Source organism: Ambystoma mexicanum, chromosome 3q (genome assembly GCF_040938575.1).
Source record: "Ambystoma mexicanum isolate Mex_15411 chromosome 3q, UKY_AmexF1_1, whole genome shotgun sequence".
Classification (NCBI taxonomy): Eukaryota; Metazoa; Chordata; class Amphibia; order Caudata; family Ambystomatidae; genus Ambystoma; species Ambystoma mexicanum.
Genome location: NC_090926.1, coordinates 1,301,891,731 through 1,301,913,061, shown reverse-complemented (window position 1 = coordinate 1,301,913,061; position 21,331 = coordinate 1,301,891,731). Strand labels below are relative to the sequence as shown.

Below are 21,331 nucleotides of genomic sequence, written 5' to 3'. Positions count from 1 at the left end.
ACAGGGAGGCCTCTGCTTACTTCTCCACCCTGGACAGGGAGGCCGCTGCTTACTTCTCCACATCCTGGACAGGGAGGCCTCTGCTTACTTCTCTATCCTGGTCAGGGAGGCCGCTACTTACTTCTCCACCCTGGACAGGGAGGCTGCTGCTTACTTCTCCACATCCTGGACAGGGAGGCCTCTGCTTACTTCTCCATCCTGGAAAGGGAGGCCGCTACTTACTTCTTCACCCTGGAAAGGGAGGCTGCTGCTTACTTCTCCACCCTGGACAGTGAAGGCTGCTGCTTACTTCTCCATCCTGGACAGTGGAGGCTGCTGCTTACTTCTCCATCCTGGGCAGTGGAGGCCGCTGCTTACTTTTCCATTCTGGACAGGGCAGCCGCTGCTTACTTCTCCATTCTAGACAGGGAGGCCGCTGTTTACTTCTCCACCCTGGACAGTGGAGACCGCTGCTTACTTCTCCATCCTGGACAGGGAAGCTGCTGCTTACTTTGGCCACTGCATACTTCTCTATCCTGGACAGGGAGGCCGCTACTTACTTCTCCACCCTGGACAGGGAGGCTGCTGCTTACTTCTCCATCCTGGACAGGGAGGCCGCTACTTACTTCTCCACCCTGGACAGGGAGGCCGCTGCTTACTTCTCCACCCTGGACAGTGAAGGCTGCTGCTTACTTCTCCATCCTGGACAGTGGAGGCTGCTGCTTACTTCTCTATCCTGGACAGGGAGGCAGCTACTTACTTCTCCATTCTGGGCAGTGGAGGCCGCTGCTTACTTCTCCATACTGGACAGGGAAGCTGCTACTTACTTTGGCCACTGCTTACTTCTCCACCCTGGACAGTGGAGGCGGCCGCTTACTTCTCCACCCTGGACAGTGGAGGCTGCTGTTTACTTCTCCATCCTGGACAGTGGAGGCTGCTGCTTACTTCTCCACCCTGGACAGAGGAGGCTGCTGCTTACTTCTCCATCCTGGACAGTGGAGGCTGCTGCTTACTTCTCCATCCTGGGCAGTGGAGGCCGCTGCTTACTTCTCCATCCTGGAGAGTAGAGGTTTGTTTTATTTGTTTTATTTATTTATATAGCGCTCCGGAACCAAAGGTAAAAGGGCACTTCAATACAAGGTTACAAAGTACATTATATACAGTTTACAGTTATACATTTATACAGTTAGTAGGTAACAAAGCACAACTACGATATGGGCAATATCATCAGACATAGTAGGGAGGAGAAGGTAAATACTAGTTTTTGTTCAGCAACCAACTAATGACCTGTTTCCTAAATGACTGAAATGATTCGATAGATTTGATATTGAGTGATAGGGAGTTCCAAAGTTGGGAGGCAAGGACCGTGATACTGGATCCTCCAGTTCTTTTTAAGGTGAATCTGGGCACCGTTAGGCATAATGTGTTGGAGGATCTAGTAATTCTGGCAACAGATTTCAAGATAAATTTGTTGGTGAGATAAGGAGGGGCAAGATGGTTTAAGGCTTTCTATGTGAGTCACTGCTTACTTCTCCATCCTTGACAGTGGAGGCCGCTGCTTACTGATCCATCCTGGACAGGGAGGCATCTGCTTACTTCTCCATCCTGGCTAGCGCAGGCCGCTGCTTACTTCTGCACCCTGGACAGAGAGGCCGCTGCTTACTTCTCCACATCCTGGACATGGAGGCCTCTGCTTACTTCTCTATCCTGGACAGGGAGGCCGCTACTTACTTCTCCACCCTGGACAGGGAGGCTGCTGCTTACTTCTCCACATCCTGGACAGGGAGGCCGCTGCTTACTTCTCCATCCTGGACAGTGGAGGCTACTGCTTACTTCTCCATCCTGGACAGTGGAGGCCGCTGCTTACTTCTCCATCCTGGACAGGGAGGCCGCTGCTTACTTCTCCATCCTGGACAGGGAGGCCGCTGCTTACTTCTCCACCCTGGACAGTGAAGGCTGCTGCTTACTTCTCCACCCTGGACAGTGAAGGCTGCTGTTTACTTCTCCATCCTGGACAGTGGAGGCTGCTGCTTACTTCTCCATCCTGGGCAGTGGAGGCCGCTGCTTACTTCTCCATTCTGGACAGGGCAGCCGCTGCTTACTTCTCCATTCTGGACAGGGAGGCCGCTGTTTACTTCTCCACCCTGGACAGTGGAGACCGCTGCTTACTTCTCCATCCTGGACAGGGAAGCTGCTGCTTACTTTGGCCACTGCATACTTCTCTATCCTGGACAGGGAGGCCGCTACTTACTTCTCCACCCTGGACAGGGAGGCTGCTGCTTACTTCTCCATCCTGGACAGGGAGGCCGCTACTTACTTCTCCACCCTGGACAGGGAGGCCGCTGCTTACTTCTCCACCCTGGACAGTGAAGGCTGCTGCTTACTTCTCCATCCTGGACAGTGGAGGCTGCTGCTTACTTCTCCATCCTGGGCAGTGGAGGCCGCCGCTTACTTCTCCACCCTGGACAGTGGAGGTGGCTGCTTACTTCTCCATCCTGGGCAGTGGAGGCCGCTGCTTACTTCTCCACCCTGGACAGTGGAGGCGGCCGCTTACTTCTCCACCCTGGACAGTGGAGGCTGCTGCTTACTTCTCCATCCTGGACAGTGGAGGCTGCTGTTTCCTTCTCCATCCTGGACAGTGGAGGCTGCTGCTTACTTCTCCACCCTGGACAGTGGAGGCTGCTGCTTACTTCTCCATCCTGGACAGTGGAGGCCGCTGCTTACTTCTCCATCCTGGAGAGTAGAGGTTTGTTTTATTTGTTTTATTTATTTATATAGCGCTCCGGAACCAAAGGTAAAAGGGCGCTTCAATACAAGGTTACAAAGTACATTATATACAGTTTACAGTTATACATTTATACAGTTAGTAGGTAACAAAGCACAACTACGATATGGGCAATATCATCAGACATAGTAGGGAGGAGAAGGTAAATACTAGTTTTTGTTCAGCAACCAACTAATGACCTGTTTCCTAAATGACTGAAATGATTCGATAGATTTGATATTGAGTGGTAGGGTGTTCCAAAGTTGGGAGGCAAGGACCGTGATACTGGATCCTCCAGTTCTTTTTAAGGTGAATCTGGGCACCGTTGGGCATAATGTGTTGGAGGATCTAGTAATTCTGGCAACAGATTTCAAGGTAAATTTGTTGGTGAGATAAGGAGGGGCTAGATGGTTTAAGGCTTTCTATGTGAGTCACTGCTTACTTCTCCACCCTGGACAGGGAGGCCACTGCTTACTTCTCGACTATGGACAGTGGAGGCCGCTGCTTACTTCTCCATCCTGGACAGGGAGGCCGCTGCTTACTTCTCCATCCTGGACAGTGGAGGCCGCTGCTTACTTCTCCACCCTGGACAGTGGAGGCCGCTGCTTACTTCTCCATTCTGGACAGTGGAGGCCGCTGTTCACTTCTCCACCCTGGACAGTGGAGGCCGCTGTTTACTTCTCCACCCTGGACAGTGGAGGCCGCTGTTTACTTCTCCACCCTGGACAGTGGAAGCGGCTGCTTACTTCTCCACCCTGGACAGTGGAAGCGGCTGCTTACTTTTCCTGCTCAACGTCTGTGTCCTTTGATTCTTCTCATTATGAAGAGCCCCTGAACATTCTCGCCACACGCATGGGCTTAAATAGAATCTTCCTGCAGTGAGTCACACCCTACCTCTCCAACAGTGACAGAATCATCCAAATGGGCACCACAGATCCCGGTGCCACCCAGTACCCTGCAGAGTTCCACAAGGTTCCATCCTGTCGCTTGTCTATTTCATCCTCTACTTAGAATTCTGGCCAACATCAAGATCCACCAATACACAGATGACACGCAGCTTCACCTACCGATCAGCTGCATACACGCCGTCCATGCACTCAAGCGCTCTCTGTCCCTCGCGCAAGTGTCAAGCACACACCTGAAGCTCATCTCTCACTCCCCAAGGGAACACCACTAAGCACGCCCACGTGGAAAACTAGACTGGCTGGCATGAAGCTCGAAGGATTCACCCAGTCGAAAATCCAACAGTGTTGCCCTCAACTGTGAACTCTCTTTCAAAACACACATCACCAAGAAGAGCCAAGCAACATGGTACACGTGTGTGGTGCTCTGCAAAGCAAGGCTTTCCTCCTCATCTGGAGTTTCTAGCAGCTGTCCACGACCTGCTCATCTCCCACCTGCAGGAGTCCCAGGTGCACCTCTGCCCCTCTAAAAGCCGGCCAGCACGCTTCCTCACAGCGCTAGGAATATAGAACCACCTTCTCAAGGAACTGCACTGGCTACCCCTTCAAGCACACCTCGTATTCAGGACTGCCTACATCACAAGCAAAACCCCACTCTTCCGGGTTCAGAAAGTCATCGTTGCCAGACATCGGGGCACCGCCAGAAGCCATGACACAGAAGCCATGACACCGCCAGATTGAAACAAGCACCTGCATGAGGGAGAATGCAGGGACCAGACCTTCTCCTGCTATACCCCTGCCTCCTGAACAAGCTACCAGGCAGATAACCACCCCCCCCCCGTCCACCATAGACTTCAAGAAGGACCAGAAGACACTACTCTTCAAAGAAAATCACACCAAACACTGATCATTCTACTGAACCATATCGGCCCCCTTCTGCTGCTCACAGGCACCCCCTTCTATTCCCCATCCTCTGCTAGGAAAGAACCCTTACTTCTAACCCTAGGAAGGCATCCCCTAGAAACAGTGCTTCACTGCCTCGCCTGTGGGCTTGCGCCTTACACATCCTGTACACACGTTCATACATGCATAGTCCCAGCTCAGTGGCAACACATCAGTCACTGCCTTCCTGAGCACCACTTAGCCAACAACTACCCTGATTCCCCCATGCTGTTTCAGAATCCCCCACTCACCTCATCAGGCCTCCCTTGCAGAATCCCAAAGTGTCCCTGCTATCCACTCACCTCATCAGGCCTCCCTTGCAGAATCCCAAAGTGTCTTTGCTATCCACTCACCTCATCAGGCCTCCCTTGCAGAATCCCAAAGTGTCTCTGCTATCCACTCACCTCATCAGGCCTCCCTTGCAGAATCCCAAAGTGTCTTTGCTATACACTCACCTCATCAGGCCTCCCTTGCAGAATCCCAAAGTGTCTCTGCTATCCACTCACCTCATCAGGGTTCCCTTGAGGAATCACATATTTCTCCCTGTCATCCGCTCACCTCATCTGGGTTCCCTTGCGGAATCACATGGTTCTCCCTGTCATCCGCTCACCTCATCAGGGTTCCCTTGAGGAATCACATAGTTCTCCCTGCTATCCGCTCACCTCATCAGGGTTCCCTTGAGGAATCACATAGTGCTCCCTGTTATCCGCTCACCTCATCAGGGTTCCCTTGCGGAATCACATAGTTCTCCCTGTTATCCACTCACCTCTTCAGGGTTCCCTTGCGGAATCACATAGTTCTCCCTGTTATCCCCTCACCTCATCAGGGTTCCCTTGAGGAATCACATAGTTCTCCCTGTTATCCGCTCACCTCATCAGGGTTCCCTTGAGGAATCACATAGTGCTCCCTGCTATCCACTCACCTCATCAGGGTTCCCTTGCCGAATCACATAGTTCTCCCTGCTATCCACTCACCTCATCAGGGTTCCCTTGCGGAATCACATAGTTCTCCCTGTTATCCACTCAGGGTTCCCTTGAGGAATCACATAGTTCTCCCTGTTATCCACTCACCTCATAAGGGTTCCTTTGCGGAATCACATAGTTCTCCCTGTTATCCCCTCACCTCATCAGGGTTCCCTTGAGGAATCACATAGTTCTCCCTGTTATCCCCTCACCTCATCAGGCTTCCCTTGAGGAATCACATAGTTCTCCCTGTTATCCCCTCACCTCATCAGGCTCCCCTTGAGGAATCACATAGTTCTCCCTGTTATCCCCTCACCTCATCAGGGTTCCCTTGAGGAATCACATAGTTCTCCCTGTTATCCCCTCACCTCATCAGGGTTCCCTTGCGGAATCACATAGTTCTCCCTGTTATCCACTCACCTCATCAGGGTTCCCTCGCAGAATCACATAGTTCACCTCATCAGGGTTCCCTCGAGGAATCACATAGTTCTCCCTGTTATCCGCTCACCTCATCAGGGTTCCCTTGCAGAATCACATAGTTCTCCCTGTTATCCACTCACCTCATCAGGGTTCCCTTGCGGGATCACATAGTTCTCCCTGTTATCCCCTCACCTCATCAGGGTTCCCTTGCGGAATCACATAGTTCTCCCTGTTATCCCCTCACCTCATCAGGGTTCCCTTGAGGAATCACATAGTTCTCCCTGTTATCCGCTCACCTCATCAGGGTTCCCTTGAGGAATCACATAGTGCTCCCTGCTATCCGCTCACCTCATCAGGGTTCCCTTGCGGAATCACATAGTTCTCCCTGTTATCCGCTCACCTCATCAGTGTTCCCTTGCGGAATCACATAGTTCTCCCTGTTATCCGCTCACCTCATCAGGGTTCCCTTGAGGAATCACATAGTGCTCCCTGTTATCCGCTCACCTCATCTGGGTTCCCTTGAGGAATCACATAGTTCTCCCTGTTATCCGCTCACCTCATCTGGGTTCCCTTGAGGAATCACATATTTCTCCCTGTTATCCACTCACCTCATTAGGGTTCCCTTGCGGAATCACATAGTTCTCCCTGTTATCCCCTCACCTCATCAGGGTTCCCTTGAGGAATCACATAGTTCTCACTGTTATCCGCTCACCTCATCAGGGTTCCCTTGAGGAATCACATAGTTCTCCCTGTTATCCGCTCACCTCATCAGGGTTCCCTTGAGGAATCACATAGTGCTCCCTGCTATCCGCTCACCTCATCAGGGTTCCCTTGAGGAATCACATAGTGCTCCCTGCTATCCGCTCACCTCATCAGGGTTCCCTTGCGGAATCACATAGTTCTCCCTGCTATCCGCTCACCTCATCAGGGTTCCCTTGAGGAATCACATAGTGCTCCCTGCTATCCGCTCACCTCATCAGGGTTCCCTTGCGGAATCACATAGTTCTCCCTGTTATCCGCTCACCTCATCAGGGTTCCCTTGCGGAATCGCATAGAGCTCCCTGTTATCCACTCACCTCATCAGGGTTCCCTTGCAGAATCCCAGACTGCTCCCTGCTATCCACTCACCTCATCACGGTTCTCTTGCAGAATCGCATAGTGCTCCCAGCTATCCGCTCACCTCATCAGGGTTCCCTTGCGGAATCACATAGTTCTCCCTGCTATCCGCTCACCTCATCAGGGTTCCCTTGAGGAATCACATAGTGCTCCCTGCTATCCGCTCACCTCATCAGGGTTCCCTTGCGGAATCACATAGTTCTCCCTGTTATCCGCTCACCTCATCAGGGTTCCCTTGCGGAATCGCATAGAGCTCCCTGTTATCCACTCACCTCATCAGGGTTCCCTTGCAGAATCACATAGTTCTCCCTGTTATCCACTCACCTCATCAGGGTTCCCTTGCGGGATCACATAGTTCTCCCTGTTATCCCCTCACCTCATCAGGGTTCCCTTGCGGAATCACATAGTTCTCCCTGTTATCCCCTCACCTCATCAGGGTTCCCTTGAGGAATCACATAGTTCTCCCTGTTATCCGCTCACCTCATCAGGGTTCCCTTGAGGAATCACATAGTGCTCCCTGCTATCCGCTCACCTCATCAGGGTTCCCTTGCGGAATCACATAGTTCTCCCTGTTATCCGCTCACCTCATCAGTGTTCCCTTGCGGAATCACATAGTTCTCCCTGTTATCCGCTCACCTCATCAGGGTTCCCTTGAGGAATCACATAGTGCTCCCTGTTATCCGCTCACCTCATCTGGGTTCCCTTGAGGAATCACATAGTTCTCCCTGTTATCCGCTCACCTCATCTGGGTTCCCTTGAGGAATCACATATTTCTCCCTGTTATCCACTCACCTCATTAGGGTTCCCTTGCGGAATCACATAGTTCTCCCTGTTATCCCCTCACCTCATCAGGGTTCCCTTGAGGAATCACATAGTTCTCACTGTTATCCGCTCACCTCATCAGGGTTCCCTTGAGGAATCACATAGTTCTCCCTGTTATCCGCTCACCTCATCAGGGTTCCCTTGAGGAATCACATAGTGCTCCCTGCTATCCGCTCACCTCATCAGGGTTCCCTTGAGGAATCACATAGTGCTCCCTGCTATCCGCTCACCTCATCAGGGTTCCCTTGCGGAATCACATAGTTCTCCCTGCTATCCGCTCACCTCATCAGGGTTCCCTTGAGGAATCACATAGTGCTCCCTGCTATCCGCTCACCTCATCAGGGTTCCCTTGCGGAATCACATAGTTCTCCCTGTTATCCGCTCACCTCATCAGGGTTCCCTTGCGGAATCGCATAGAGCTCCCTGTTATCCACTCACCTCATCAGGGTTCCCTTGCAGAATCCCAGACTGCTCCCTGCTATCCACTCACCTCATCACGGTTCTCTTGCAGAATCGCATAGTGCTCCCAGCTATCCGCTCACCTCATCAGGGTTCCCTTGCGGAATCACATAGTTCTCCCTGCTATCCGCTCACCTCATCAGGGTTCCCTTGAGGAATCACATAGTGCTCCCTGCTATCCGCTCACCTCATCAGGGTTCCCTTGCGGAATCACATAGTTCTCCCTGTTATCCGCTCACCTCATCAGGGTTCCCTTGCGGAATCGCATAGAGCTCCCTGTTATCCACTCACCTCATCAGGGTTCCCTTGCAGAATCCCAGACTGCTCCCTGCTATCCACTCACCTCATCACGGTTCTCTTGCAGAATCGCATAGTGCTCCCTGTTATCCACTCACCTCATCAGGCTTCTACTGGAACTAATCAGAAACGAAAGTGACCCCTCACACGCAAACAGCACAAAATGCCCCCTAACTTCTCCAAACCCAGAAACACAAGTCCCACAATCTCGTGAGCCCCAGGACCTACGGATGACGCAGAAAAAGCATCAATAGTCGCCCTAGCTTAGAGTACCTCTCTGACTCCCTAAGCCTCAGGAGGTCATGGGTACTATGCAGAAGCAGGGGGCCAGCATCCATCCCCCCAGGAGACCTAGTCTCCTAAACCGGCTGCTTCTTACTCAGCTGCCCCTCTGGAAAAGACCCTCTTACCTCGGCGACAAGCGCAGGCTTGGTTACCCACATGCACCCCCCCCCCAGCCGCCCACCCCGCAGCCTGTCCCGCCGCCGATTACCTTCACGTCCCGAGACCACCGCCTCCAGGTGAGGAGCGCACTCTCACCGGGGACAGCACTCAGCAAGCGCCTACAGGGGCCTGCTCGACGCTCAGTGTGTACACACTACTGCAACCTGACATCAGAAGGACAGCCCAGGCCATCGTGGGACTTCCATCTCTGCAGCAGGCGCCTTAACTGACTGAGCTATGGAAGGGCGCGCTAGATGGCGTGCAGTGCAGTTTCAGAGACACGCAATCTCAGCCACGATCTGGCGGTCATCCTTCAGCGGCCTTCCTGCCCCCGCTGTGCAGCGACAGCAGAAGGAAGTGCCCGAGTCTGGCCGCCGCCGGGGGGCCTTTCCCTCCAGCCTCCTTTGCATAAGCAAAGAAGCTGCAGGTTTTCAGCGAAATATCAACTTCAAGGGACATGAGCACACATGCAGCAAACAAAGGGAACGCGTGAGCACTAGTGCCTGCAGCGGGTGAGCACTACAGGTGTGCCTGCAGCGGGTGATCACTACAGGTGTGCCTGCAGCGTGTGATCACTACAGGTGTGCCTGTAGCAGGTGATCACTACAGGTGTGCCTGCATCGGGTGAGCACTACGGGTGCGCCTGCAGCAGGTGATCACTACAGGTGTGCCTGCATCGGGTGAGCACTACGGGTGCGCCTGCAGTGGGTGATCACTACAGGTATGCCTGCGGCGGGTGATCACTACAGGCATGCCTGCAGCGTGTGATCACTACAGGCGTGCCTGCAGAGGGTGATCACTACAGGAGTGCCTGCAGCATGTGATCACTACAGGTGCGCCTGCATTGGGTGAGCACTACGGGTGCACCTGCAGCCGGTGATCACTACAGGTGTGCCTGCAGCAGGTGATCACTACAGGTGTGCCTGCATCGGGTGAGCACTACGGGTGCGCCTGCAGCGGGTGATCACTAAAGGCGTGCCTGCAGCGTGTGATCACTACAGGTGTGCTTGCAGCGGGTGATCACTACAGGCGGGCCTGCAGCGTGTGAGCACTACAGGCGTGCCTGCAGCGTGTGATCACTACAGGCGTGCCTGCAGCGTGTGAGCACTACAGGTGTGCCTGCAACGTGTGTTCACTACAGGTGTGACCACTACAGATGTGCCTGCAGTGTGTGATCACTACGGGTGTGCCTACAGCAGGTGATCACTACAGGTGTGCCTGCAGCGAGTGAGCACTACAGGTGTGCCTGCAGTGTGTGATCACTACAGGTTGGCCTGCAGCGGGTGATCACTAGGGGTGTGCCTGCAGCGGGTGATCACTACAGGTGTGCCTGCATCGGGTGAGCACTACAGGTGCACCTGCAGCGGGAGATCACTACAGGTGTGCCTGCATCGGATGAGCACTATGGGGGCGCCTGCAGTGGGTGATCACTACAGGTGTGCCTGCATCGGGTGAGCACTACGGGTGCTTCATTCTGATGGGATGGGCTGCAAGCTGCTCTGCACACTACGGAGGGCTGCATTCTGATGGGAGGGGCTGCAAGCGGCTCTGCACACTACGGAGGGCTGCATTCTGATGGGAGGGGCTGCAAGCTGCTCTGCACACTACGGAGGGCTGCATTCTGATGGGAGGGGCTGCAAGCTGCTCTGCACACTACGGAGGGCTGCATTCTGATGGGAGGGGCTGCAAGCTGCTCTGCACACTATGGAGGGGCTGCATTCTGATGGGAGGGGCTGCAAGCGGCTCTGCACACTATGGAGGTGCACTCTGATGGGAGGGGCTGCAAGATGCTCTGCACACTATGGAGGGCTGCATTCTGATGGGAGGGGCTGCAAGCTGCTCTGCACACTATGGAGGGCTGCATTCTGATGGGAGGGGCTGCAAGCTGCTCTGCACACTATGGAGGTGCACTCTGATGGGAGGGGCTGCAAGCTGCTCTGCACACTATGGAGGGCTGCATTCTGATGAGAGGGTTCGCAAGCTGCTCTGCACACTATGGAGGGCTGCATTATGATGGGAGGGGCTGCAAGCTGCTCTGCACACTATGGAGGGGCTGCATTCTGATGGGAGGGGCTGCAAGCTGCTCTGCACACTACGCAGAGCTGCATTCTGATGGGAGGGGCTGCAAGCGGCTCTGCACACTACGGAGGGCTGCATTCTGATGGGAGGGGCTGCAAGCTGCTCCGCACACTACGGAGGGCTGCATTCTGATGGGAGGGGCTGCAAGCGGCTCCGCACACTACGGAGGGCTGCATTCTGATGGGAGGGGCTGCAAGCTGCTCCGCACACTACGGAGGGCTGCATTCTGATGGGAGGGGCTGCAAGCGGCTCCGCACACTACGGAGGGCTGCATTCTGATGGGAGGGGCTGCAAGCTGGTCTGCACACTACGGAGGGCTGCATTCTGATGGGAGGGGCTGCAAGCTGCTCTGCACACTACGGAGGGCTGCATTCTGATGGGAGGGGCTGCATTCTGATGGGAGGGGCTGCAAGCGGCTCTGCACACTATGGAGGGCTGCATTCTGATGGGAGGGGCTGCAAGCGGCTCCGCACACTACGGAGGGCTGCATTCTGATGGGAGGGGCTGCAAGCGGCTCCGCACACTACGGAGGGGCTGCATTCTGATGGGAGGGGCTGCAAGCTGCTCTGCACACTACGGAGAGCTGCATTCTGATGGGAGGGGCTGCAAGCGGCTCTGCACACTACGGAGGGCTGCATTCTGATGGGAGGGGCTGCAAGCTGCTCTGCACACTACGGAGGGCTGCATTCTGATGGGAGGGGCTGCAAGAGGCTCTGCACACTACGGAGGGCTGCATTCTGATGGGAGGGGCTGCAAGCGGCTCTGCACACTACGGAGGGCTGCATTCTGATGGGAGGGGCTGCAAGCGGCTCTGCACACTACGGAGGGCTGCATTCTGATGGGAGGGGCTGCAAGCAGCTCTGCACACTACGGAGGGCTGCATTCTGATGGGAGGGGCTGCAAGCTGCTCTGCACACTACGGAGGGCTGCATTCTGATGGGAGGGGCTGCAAGCGGCTCTGCACACTCTGGAGGGGCTGCATTCTGATGGGAGGGGCTGCAAGCGGCTCTGCACACTCTGGAGGGGCTGCATTCTGATGGGAGGGGCTGCAAGCTGCTCTGCACACTATGGAGGGCTGCATTCTGATGGGAGGGGCTGCAAGCGGCTCTGCACACTGGAGGGGCTGCATTCTGATGGGAGGGGCTGCAAGCGGCTCTGCACACTATGGAGGGGGCTGGGCAGAAGCCGGGCAGGAACTCCTGAGAAGGGGCTCGTGCTCTTGTTCACACCTTTGCCAGGATGCACCCAAAGATCACTGCTCGCTTTGCGACAAAGGGAGGGTATTTGCCTTAGTGGTTGTCACAAATAACAGAGAACACGGTCACTGCTCGCCTTAGGTAGGGGGAGCTCAAGGGGGCGGGGGGCGGGATTTCAGATTGGGGGCCAGATCCCCCAGATCCCCACCTAGCGACTCCACTGCATATGTGCACCACAGGCGTGCATATTCAAACGCCCTTTTACCTCGTTTGAGTAATTCGGGGGGTGTGAGGGGGTGGTGGGGGGGGGGGGGGTTCAACATGTACACCCCTCATTGAAAAATGGGATGCACTTTGAGATGCTCAAAAAACAAAGACATCCCCCCTCTCCTGTTTGGAAGAGGTACAGGGATGTGTGTGTCATGGCAGCACCATTAATGGCCCTACCATGCTTTTTTCTTCGCATGACCTACTTCTGTCCCACTTGAATTTCTATCCCTCAAACAGGGATAGAAATGTCTTTTTCCCTTTTTGGCATTTCGCAGTGACGGGCCCTAGTCCCGAGACTGTGAAAGGCGCTCTCGGCGCCCACGTGAGTTCTGGGAGACTGTGGCTCACTGGTGTCAGAGCGGAGATGTTGAGCGCCCCTTTTCTGATGTTATCCAGCCCCCCTTTCAGAAGAAGGTGGCCTGGGCATTTCTCGAAGTACCAGACTTGAATTAAGTGTAGCCTCTGCACTTTCTTCCTTTGCACTGCTTGCTGAGAGTCTGACCCTGGTGCCACATCTAGAGGCGGGTATAATGGGTGCCGCCGGGCAGTGTGACCCCAACAAATGACGCCCCGATCCAATGCCGCAGACCCGGTCCCTTCATGAGACCGGCTTGCACGGGGGCCTCTTTCTAGAGCACGGGGGCCTCTTCCGGGGGGAGGAATAGCACTACGGGAGGGGCAGTGCAGTTACACGAGCAGTGAACCACAGTCTGGTCTGCTCCGGAAGCGGCGACACGTGCATGACCTCGCCGGGCTTTCCGGGGCACTTGTGTTCTGGATGCACCGCGGGCGAGATGATGACACTCATTGTAAGCACTGTCCCTTCCACTGATTCATCCTTCGAGATATGGGGGTGCTACAGCATCACACGCAGCAGGCATAAAGAACATTTCTCAGCCCAGGGCAAGACCCCAAGGGACGGACTGAGGCAATCCTGAATGGGAGCGTCAGATGTCACAGAGACCAGGAAAGGCCCCAGTCCCACAGGACTGAAGCATTTGGGATTCCATGGGCGGTGCACGTAAACCATTCTCTCGCCCGGGCCCTTTGTCCTCCTCCCTGACGCCCTTGCACCCTCCTTCATCCCCTACTGCCTCTCGGCCACCCAGGACTGGTGCCCCGCCAATGACCTCTGCCTCAAAGCTAGCAAAACAGAGATCCTCCCTATTGGGACTCCGGCACCCGACATCTTCCCTTCACTCTGGCCTTCCTCCCTGGGCTCTCCCCCTGCTCCCTCTTTGGAAGCCAGAAACCTCTGAGTCATCTTCAACTCCTTTCTCGCCTTTCTCCCTCACACTGAGGACATTGCCAAGAAGTTCCACTTTCAGCTTTTCCTTCAGAAAGGAATTCTACCTTTCCTCACCTTCCCCCAGAGACTCAATGTTACCTGAGCCCTGGTTCTCTCTAGGCTTGACTGTTGCAACAGCCTCCTCCTTGATCTACCTTTGACCACTTTGCAACCACTCCAGCTAATCCAGAATAGGGCAGCAAGACTTATCCTTGGCCTCAAGCCCAGGGACTGCATCTCTCCTGCCCTACAAAGCCTTCACTGGCTCCCAGTCGCAGCTCGGATTACATTCACATCCCTCTGTATCATCCATAAGGCTATCTGGGGCCGGGGACCACTCTATCTTCAACGCTTCTAGACTCCAGCATTCCTCCGGCACCAACTCCCTGCGTGTTAAGCACTTTGCCAAACAGAGAGCTGGTGGCCGATCACTTTCCTCGTCTGGCTTCCTTCTGTGGAATAACCTCCCTCTCCCTGTGTGTTTTGAGCAGGACCTCCTTAAGTTCTGAAAAAGCCTACAGACCTTCGTCTCTATCTCCTCCTTCTCCTCCTCTCTTCCCTGCTAATCACACAGTAGCGTGACTGATGTGCAGGGCCCTTATGTGTCCTCTGGGCCCTGACATCTCACATCTCTCATCTCGGCCGCTGTCTATTCACAGCACTTACTTGGCTCACCCTCCCCACGGGAGGTTACACTTATGCTCTTCCCTTCTCGAACTTCACTCCGCGCACTTCTCCATGTGCACCACAGCACCTATCCCTTCCCCAGCTTCCCTGCACGTGCAGGTTCTGAACACTCACAAGGCATAATAGTAGGTTTGTCTCCCCTCCTTGTTATTCTCATTATTTGTTTTGTACTATTAATTTAATTATTTATCTTGTAATTTTTTGTCTACCTTCCCCTGTCCCCACCCTGTCGCCCTGTGGGTGCTTTGAAACAGTTTTGCTATTTGTATAAGCGCCTAACAAATGACCAATAAATAAATAAACCCCAATCTTTCTTACTGCCCACCCAAGTTCAGCAGTTGCAAGGGAAACACCAGCACTTCTTTGCACTCTTCTGCACTGAATAAGGAGTAGGTGGGCTGCCTGGTGCTGCGCAGGGGTTCACAACGCCACTAGTTCCCTCCCACAGATAGCAAATTGCAAATATAACAGCACAGTGTGTTAAATTTGCTGTTCCTACCCTTTTCAGAGTTCCCTTTTAACCATCAGCAAAATGCAGTGTGTCTGAACGAGAAATGCATGGGAGAAGGTTTCCTGGTTCCCTGAGCACCTTCTCACCTATCACATGTATTCAGGCCGCTCAGCTGCGCGACGGTGACGTCACATGCCATATTCCCACATATTTACTCAGCCCTCCTTTATTTATTACACACTATTTACATATGGCAGTCTTGTCCTTACGCCACACTCTGCCACGCGCAGTGACCTCTGCGTCCACCACAGTCTACGGTCCCAGAAATCCTGCGGAACCGTTGAGATTGATTGCTTGTTGCTTCATAAATACCTTCTGCCTGACGCTAATCCCTCGGTACATAGTAGACTCCAGCTTATCATAGCGCTCCTCATCTTCTCCGCTTTCACCTCTCCATACTCCCTCATTCTGCACTGACGCCAGTCTACACTCCACCTGCGTGGGATGTCTCATTGAATATGGCTTCATCCCCCGAAGACCTGCTAAAGGAACTAGCTCTGTGGTGTAGTGTGGAGCTTATCGATGCGCTCGTCCTTTCTCCTCAATTCCTTGATTCCAGTCCCTACCTCTGCTTGTTGCCAGCCTCACAAACTCCATGAGCGCCCTGTTACATTTCCCAACAGCCCCACTGGTCTACAGATCTGATCCCCACTGTTTCCACTCCAGACTGAAAAGACTCACCTTTTATAGCCTATTTTGTGAGACAAAGTTGTGGGAAGTGTTAAAATGGACACTCTCACCTTTCCAAAGTCCCGAACATCAAAGAGATCGAAAGCTTCAAAGAGTTCACCCTTCCTCAGGCCGAACCTATCGCAGCAGGTAGACAGAAAGGTCCGGATATTCTTCAAACACAAGAACTGGAAATGAGGAAAGACAGAGAAGGCAGGGGTTATTTCTTGGGCGCCATCAGCTTATCAATATGCCTGGCTCTTACATCTGTCAGACCCGTACAAAACAGTGTAATATGCTCTAGCATTTCTGTCATCCCTTTTACTAGAATCCTCACACCATGTATAACTTAAAAATCTGCTTTGTTAAATGTATATTCAAGGGGCCGCACATAGTTTCCCTAACACGTCCAAGAGGGCAATAGAACGATAGTAGGGGGATCTGTTCTATTGCATTCTTGAAAATGGGGATTATTATAGCGAGCCTCCGAGAGTCAGGGATCTTGCCCAACTTTATCATCTCGCTAGAAAGTTTGAAAATAAAAAGCAGCCATGCCTCAAGCATCTCTTTAATCATGGAGTTAGTGAGCCCTTCCTGCCAGGGGCCCTTGACGAGTTCGCTTTCTTGATTAAAAATTCAAGATCTAGTACGTTGAACGGAAAAGATGACACCACCTTTGATTTTACAAGAGTCCACATCGGAACCACTTTTGTTTCCAAATAGCTCCTCATAAAACGTACTCCAATCCTCCTCAGTGACCACATTAGACAGGGAAATGGATTGGGGGGACGGAGACTTATTAATCCATAGCCCCCAGATCTGTTCTCCTATGAAGATGAGACATCCTTTGAAAAACATCTAAGTTAGCTTTTAACAGTTAACTTTTTCTGCCCACCCAAATGTTACCTCGTCAATTATGGAGACAGACAGAAATAAATAATCTAAAATACGTGTTTGAGCAGCATTGGACCTGGTTACCTTGGCCAGTATGTCGCCCCTGATTTGACTGATAAGCATGTAGAGGTCTCTCGATCTCATAGCTCCGAGCCAAGTAAGTGCTCTCTCGTGTCCTCTACTGCAAGGGATATCCGAATCCTCAACGAGCCTCCCTGTGATGTTCAAATCACCACCCACAACAGTAACTTGTGTAGAATATTGCCCCTGGAACTTTTCTAAGGCATCGACCTCCAAATTTACAAAGGCCTCCGTTGTTATCACCCCTGGGATCCAATATACATCAAGCATTAAGCCCGATCTTGCTGGGATTGGCGAGCCAGCCTCTAGTTTCACACAGAGAAGCTGTACGAAAGGATTAGAGATAGCAGTCACCCAAAGCACTCTGAGGTAAACAGACATCTGTCACCCAAACCTCCCAGAGAAAAAGAGATATCAGTCACCTAAGTATTCAGCAGGAAAGAGATATCAGTCACCTTGTAGAACCTGATAGAATGGAGAGGCCTGTTTTGTTATCATTACAGAACCATTACCCATCTTTACCTATTGTTAGAGGATCATTATTCATTGTTACCCATTATTACCCCTTTAGGAATCCAGTTATCCATTCATCCTGTTTAGTTATCCATCATTTGATTAGTACATGAAATAGTAACATTATACTATTCACATTATTACCAAACATTTGAAGAGAGAAATAGGCCCTGTTATATGAAGGGTTTGCTTAGTTATGTTATTGCCATATGTGCTGAAAGAGATGCTTTTAGAATTATGTATTATGCCATTTATGTAGCCCTTAGGCTGAGAAAAACGTGCTAGGCACTATAGAGAATGAATGAGGCCTGGTATATTCGCAGAGACAAGACATGTAGAGCCATGTAGAGACACAAGACACATGTAGAATGTATTTTGTATGCATGTGTGCATTTCACTTAGAATATGGTTTGAGCATATAGATAGCGCTTGGGTTTGCGAGAGAAAGAGTAAACTTTAGAAAGCATTTAGCTGGCATTATAAAGCCATTTCTGGAAGGAGACACAGAAGCGCCATTTGGTTCTGTGCAGAAATTGTTATGAATTACTGTGAAAGAAAGGAATTCGTGTTGATAAGAGGTCGCCTTTGCCTTAGTAGAGACATGGAGAAAGCCTTGGGCTGATGTTCGCAGAGGCAGAAAAGGTGGGAGGCAGAGCCATGGGCCCTGCAGGGAGTGTTTTTGCACGGTGCGAGGGAGAGTGTGCTTTTGCGAGGAGAGACATGTATGAGAGAGATTTCATGGTTTGTGAATGGAGAAATATGAAGATGGTGTATTGCAGGCATACAGAAGGCCATGAGATAGATAGGCCGAAATGTCACAATGACAAGGAACATGACCAGAACATGGAGTGAACGTACATGCAACGTACATGCAACACAGACTTCAAGGCACTGCTCAAATATAGAATGCTGACACACAGAGAAACGAAGGAATGCTTAAAGTAACCATGGATATGAGTACGTCATGTAATAGCATAATATAGAGGTGAACAGATTGGAGTTTTTAGATGTAGATGGAGTTCGAGTTCGATGAGAGAGAGACGTCTGGTTGGCATGAGATTGAGAGATGCTGGTTCTAGATGGTGCTAGATGGAGTTTTGGATGGAGCTGCTCTCTTTGAGATTGAGAGAGAGGCGTTTGGTTGGCATTGATGCAGCCCTGGCAGATCAGCTTGGCAGAGATTCGAGAGCTTGGTAGAGGCATGAGGCAGTTCGAGTGACCAGATCTTGAGAGAAAGGCCTGGCCCTGACACTGACTGACTGATTGCAGAAGTAGCAGGAGATGAGAGACACATAGTTTGGAGAAGGGGAGTATTGCTGAAAAAGACACTTGCATGGGGGAATTAGGACAGACACTCACACAAAGAGATTTGGGTTTGGGAAAGGGGAAATCAGACAGGGGTTGTCATAGAGAGAGAGAGTGAGGAATGGTGTGGATTGGAGAGGAATGCTGAATTCTGGCACTTGCCATATGTATATTGAATTAGACACGATAGATGCAGCTAATCACAGGCTTGCATTAGAAGCCTGTAAGGTTTATAGTTATTCCACTGCATGGTAGATTTGCACCAAAAGTATAAAGGTGCAAATTCGATATTTGTATTACATTATTGCGTGCATCATGTCTGGCTGTGCATGAATAAATGTATTCTATTGTTATAATTGAATCGATTCATGTGTTTTCTTTGTGTCTTATGTTACCGTGTCCATAGGAGTAAGATAGGAGTATGTTGTTAGGAGTAATCTAAAAGTAACACAGTGCACATAGACCCTGAGATAGAGAGAGAAGGGATGCATAGTGATCCACACCGCCCTAGAAGATTGTCTAAGGTTGTCTAAGACTGATGCATGGTCGCCCAAGGGGGGCTAGACCATGGTAGGAATTGTTTTACGGTCTCACAACCTAAAACACTCTGAGGTAAACATACAACTGTCACCCAAACCTCCCAGGGAGAAAGAGATATCAGTCACCCAAATATTCAGGCGGGAAAGAGATATCAGTCACCCAAAACTCTCTGAGGTAAAGAGACATTTGACACCCAAACCTCCCAGAGAGAAGGAGATATCAGTCACCCGAAACATCCTTAGATAAAACAAATCTGGCACCCAAACCTCCCTGAGTGGAAGAGATTTCAGTCACCTAAACATCCCTGAGAGAAAGAGATATCAGTCACCCAAATATTCAGGTGGGAAAGAGATATCAGTCACCTAAAACACTCTGAGGTAAACAGACATCTGTCACCCAAACCTCCCAGAGAGAAAGAGATATCAGTCACCTAAGCAACCCTGAGAGAAAGAGATATCAGTCACCCAAATATTCAGGCGGGAAAGAGATATCAGTCACCTAAAAAACTCTGAGGTGAAGAGACATCTGTCTCCCAAACCTCCCAGAGAGAAAGAGATATCAGTCACCTAAACATCCCTGAGAGAAAGAGATATCAGTCACCCAAATATTCAGGCGGGAAAGAAATATCAGTCACCTAAAACACTCTGAGGTAAACAGACATCTGTCACCCAAATCTCCCAGAGAGAAAGACATATCAGTCACCTAAGCAACCCTGAGAGAAAGAGATATCAGTCACCCAAATACTCAGACAGGAAAGCGATATCAGTCACCTAAAATACTCTGAGGTAAAGAGACATCTGTTTCCCAAACCTCCCAGAGAGAAAGAGATATCAGTCACCTAAACATCCCTGAGAGAAAGAGATATCAGTCACCCAAATATTCAGGCGGGAAAGAGATATCAGTCACCCAAAACTCTCTCAGGTAAAGAGACATTTGACACCCAAACCTCCCAGAGAGAAGGAGATATCAGTCACCCGAAACATCCTTAGATAAAACAAATCTGTCACCCAAACCTCCCTGAGTGGAAGAGATTTCAGTCACCTAAACATCCCTGAGAGAAAGAGATATCAGTCACCCAAATATTCAGGCAAAAAAGAGATATCAGTCACCTAAAACACTTTGAGGTAAAGAGACATATGTCTCCCAAACCTCCCAGAGAGAAAGAGATATCAGTCACCTAAACATCCCTGAGAGAAAGAGATATCAGTCACCCAAATATTCAGGCAAAAAAGAGATATCATTCACCTAAAACACTCTGAGGTAAACAGACATATGTCTCCCAAACCTCCCAGAGAGAAAGAGATATCAGTCACCCAAATATTCTGGCGGGAAAGAGATATCATTCACCCAAATATTCAGGCGGGAAAGAGATATCAGTCGCCTAAAACACTCTGAGGTAAACAGACATCTGTCTCCCAAACCTCCCAGAGAGAAAGAGATTTCAGTCACCCAAATATTCTGGCGGGAAAGGGATATCAGTCAACCAAAACACTGTGAGTTAAATAGACATTTGACACCCAAACCTCCGAGAGAGAAAGAGATATCAGTCACCTAAACATCCCTGAGAGAAAGAGATATCAGTCATCCAAATATTCAGGCAGGAAAGAGATATAAGTTACCCAAATATTCAGGCGGGAAAGAGATATCAGTCACCTGAAACACTCTGAGGTAAACAGACATCTGTCTCCCAAACCTCCTAGAGAGAAAGAGATATCAGTCACCCAAATATTCTGGCGGGAAAGAGATATCAGTCACCCAAAGCACTGTGAGGTAAAGAGACTTTTGACACCCAAACCTCCCAGAGAGAAAGAGATATCAGTCACCTAAACATCCTTGAGAGAAAGAGATATGAGTCACCCAAACCTCCCAGAGAGAAAGAGATATCAGTCACCCACAAATTCAGTTGGGAAAGTGGTATCAGTCACCCAAAACACCCTTAGATAAAGAAACATTTGACACCCAATCTTCCCTGAGAGAAAGCGATATCAGTCACAAAAATGACACTTCAGGAAACAGATATCAGTCATCTAAACATTCGAGAGGGAAAGAGATATCAGTCACCCAAAACCCTCTGAGGTAAAGAGACATCTGTCACGAAAACCTCCCTGAGAGAAAGAGATATTGGTCACCTAAACATCCCTGAGAGAAAGAGATATCAGTCACCCACATATTCAGGTGGGAAAGAGATATC

At 51.1% G+C, this 21,331-nt stretch overlaps 1 protein-coding gene across 1 annotated transcript in view; it reads right to left on the bottom strand.

The window, feature by feature from the left end:
- The window catches only part of VAV1 (vav guanine nucleotide exchange factor 1), a 1,439,562-nt gene that overhangs the window by 1,244,370 nt on the left and 173,861 nt on the right, over positions 1-21,331 (bottom strand). Inside the window, exon 2 of the mRNA XM_069604429.1 lies at positions 15,879-15,995. Within this exon, the coding sequence (XP_069460530.1) occupies positions 15,879-15,995 (117 nt within the window). The remainder of the gene's footprint in view (positions 1-15,878; positions 15,996-21,331) is intronic.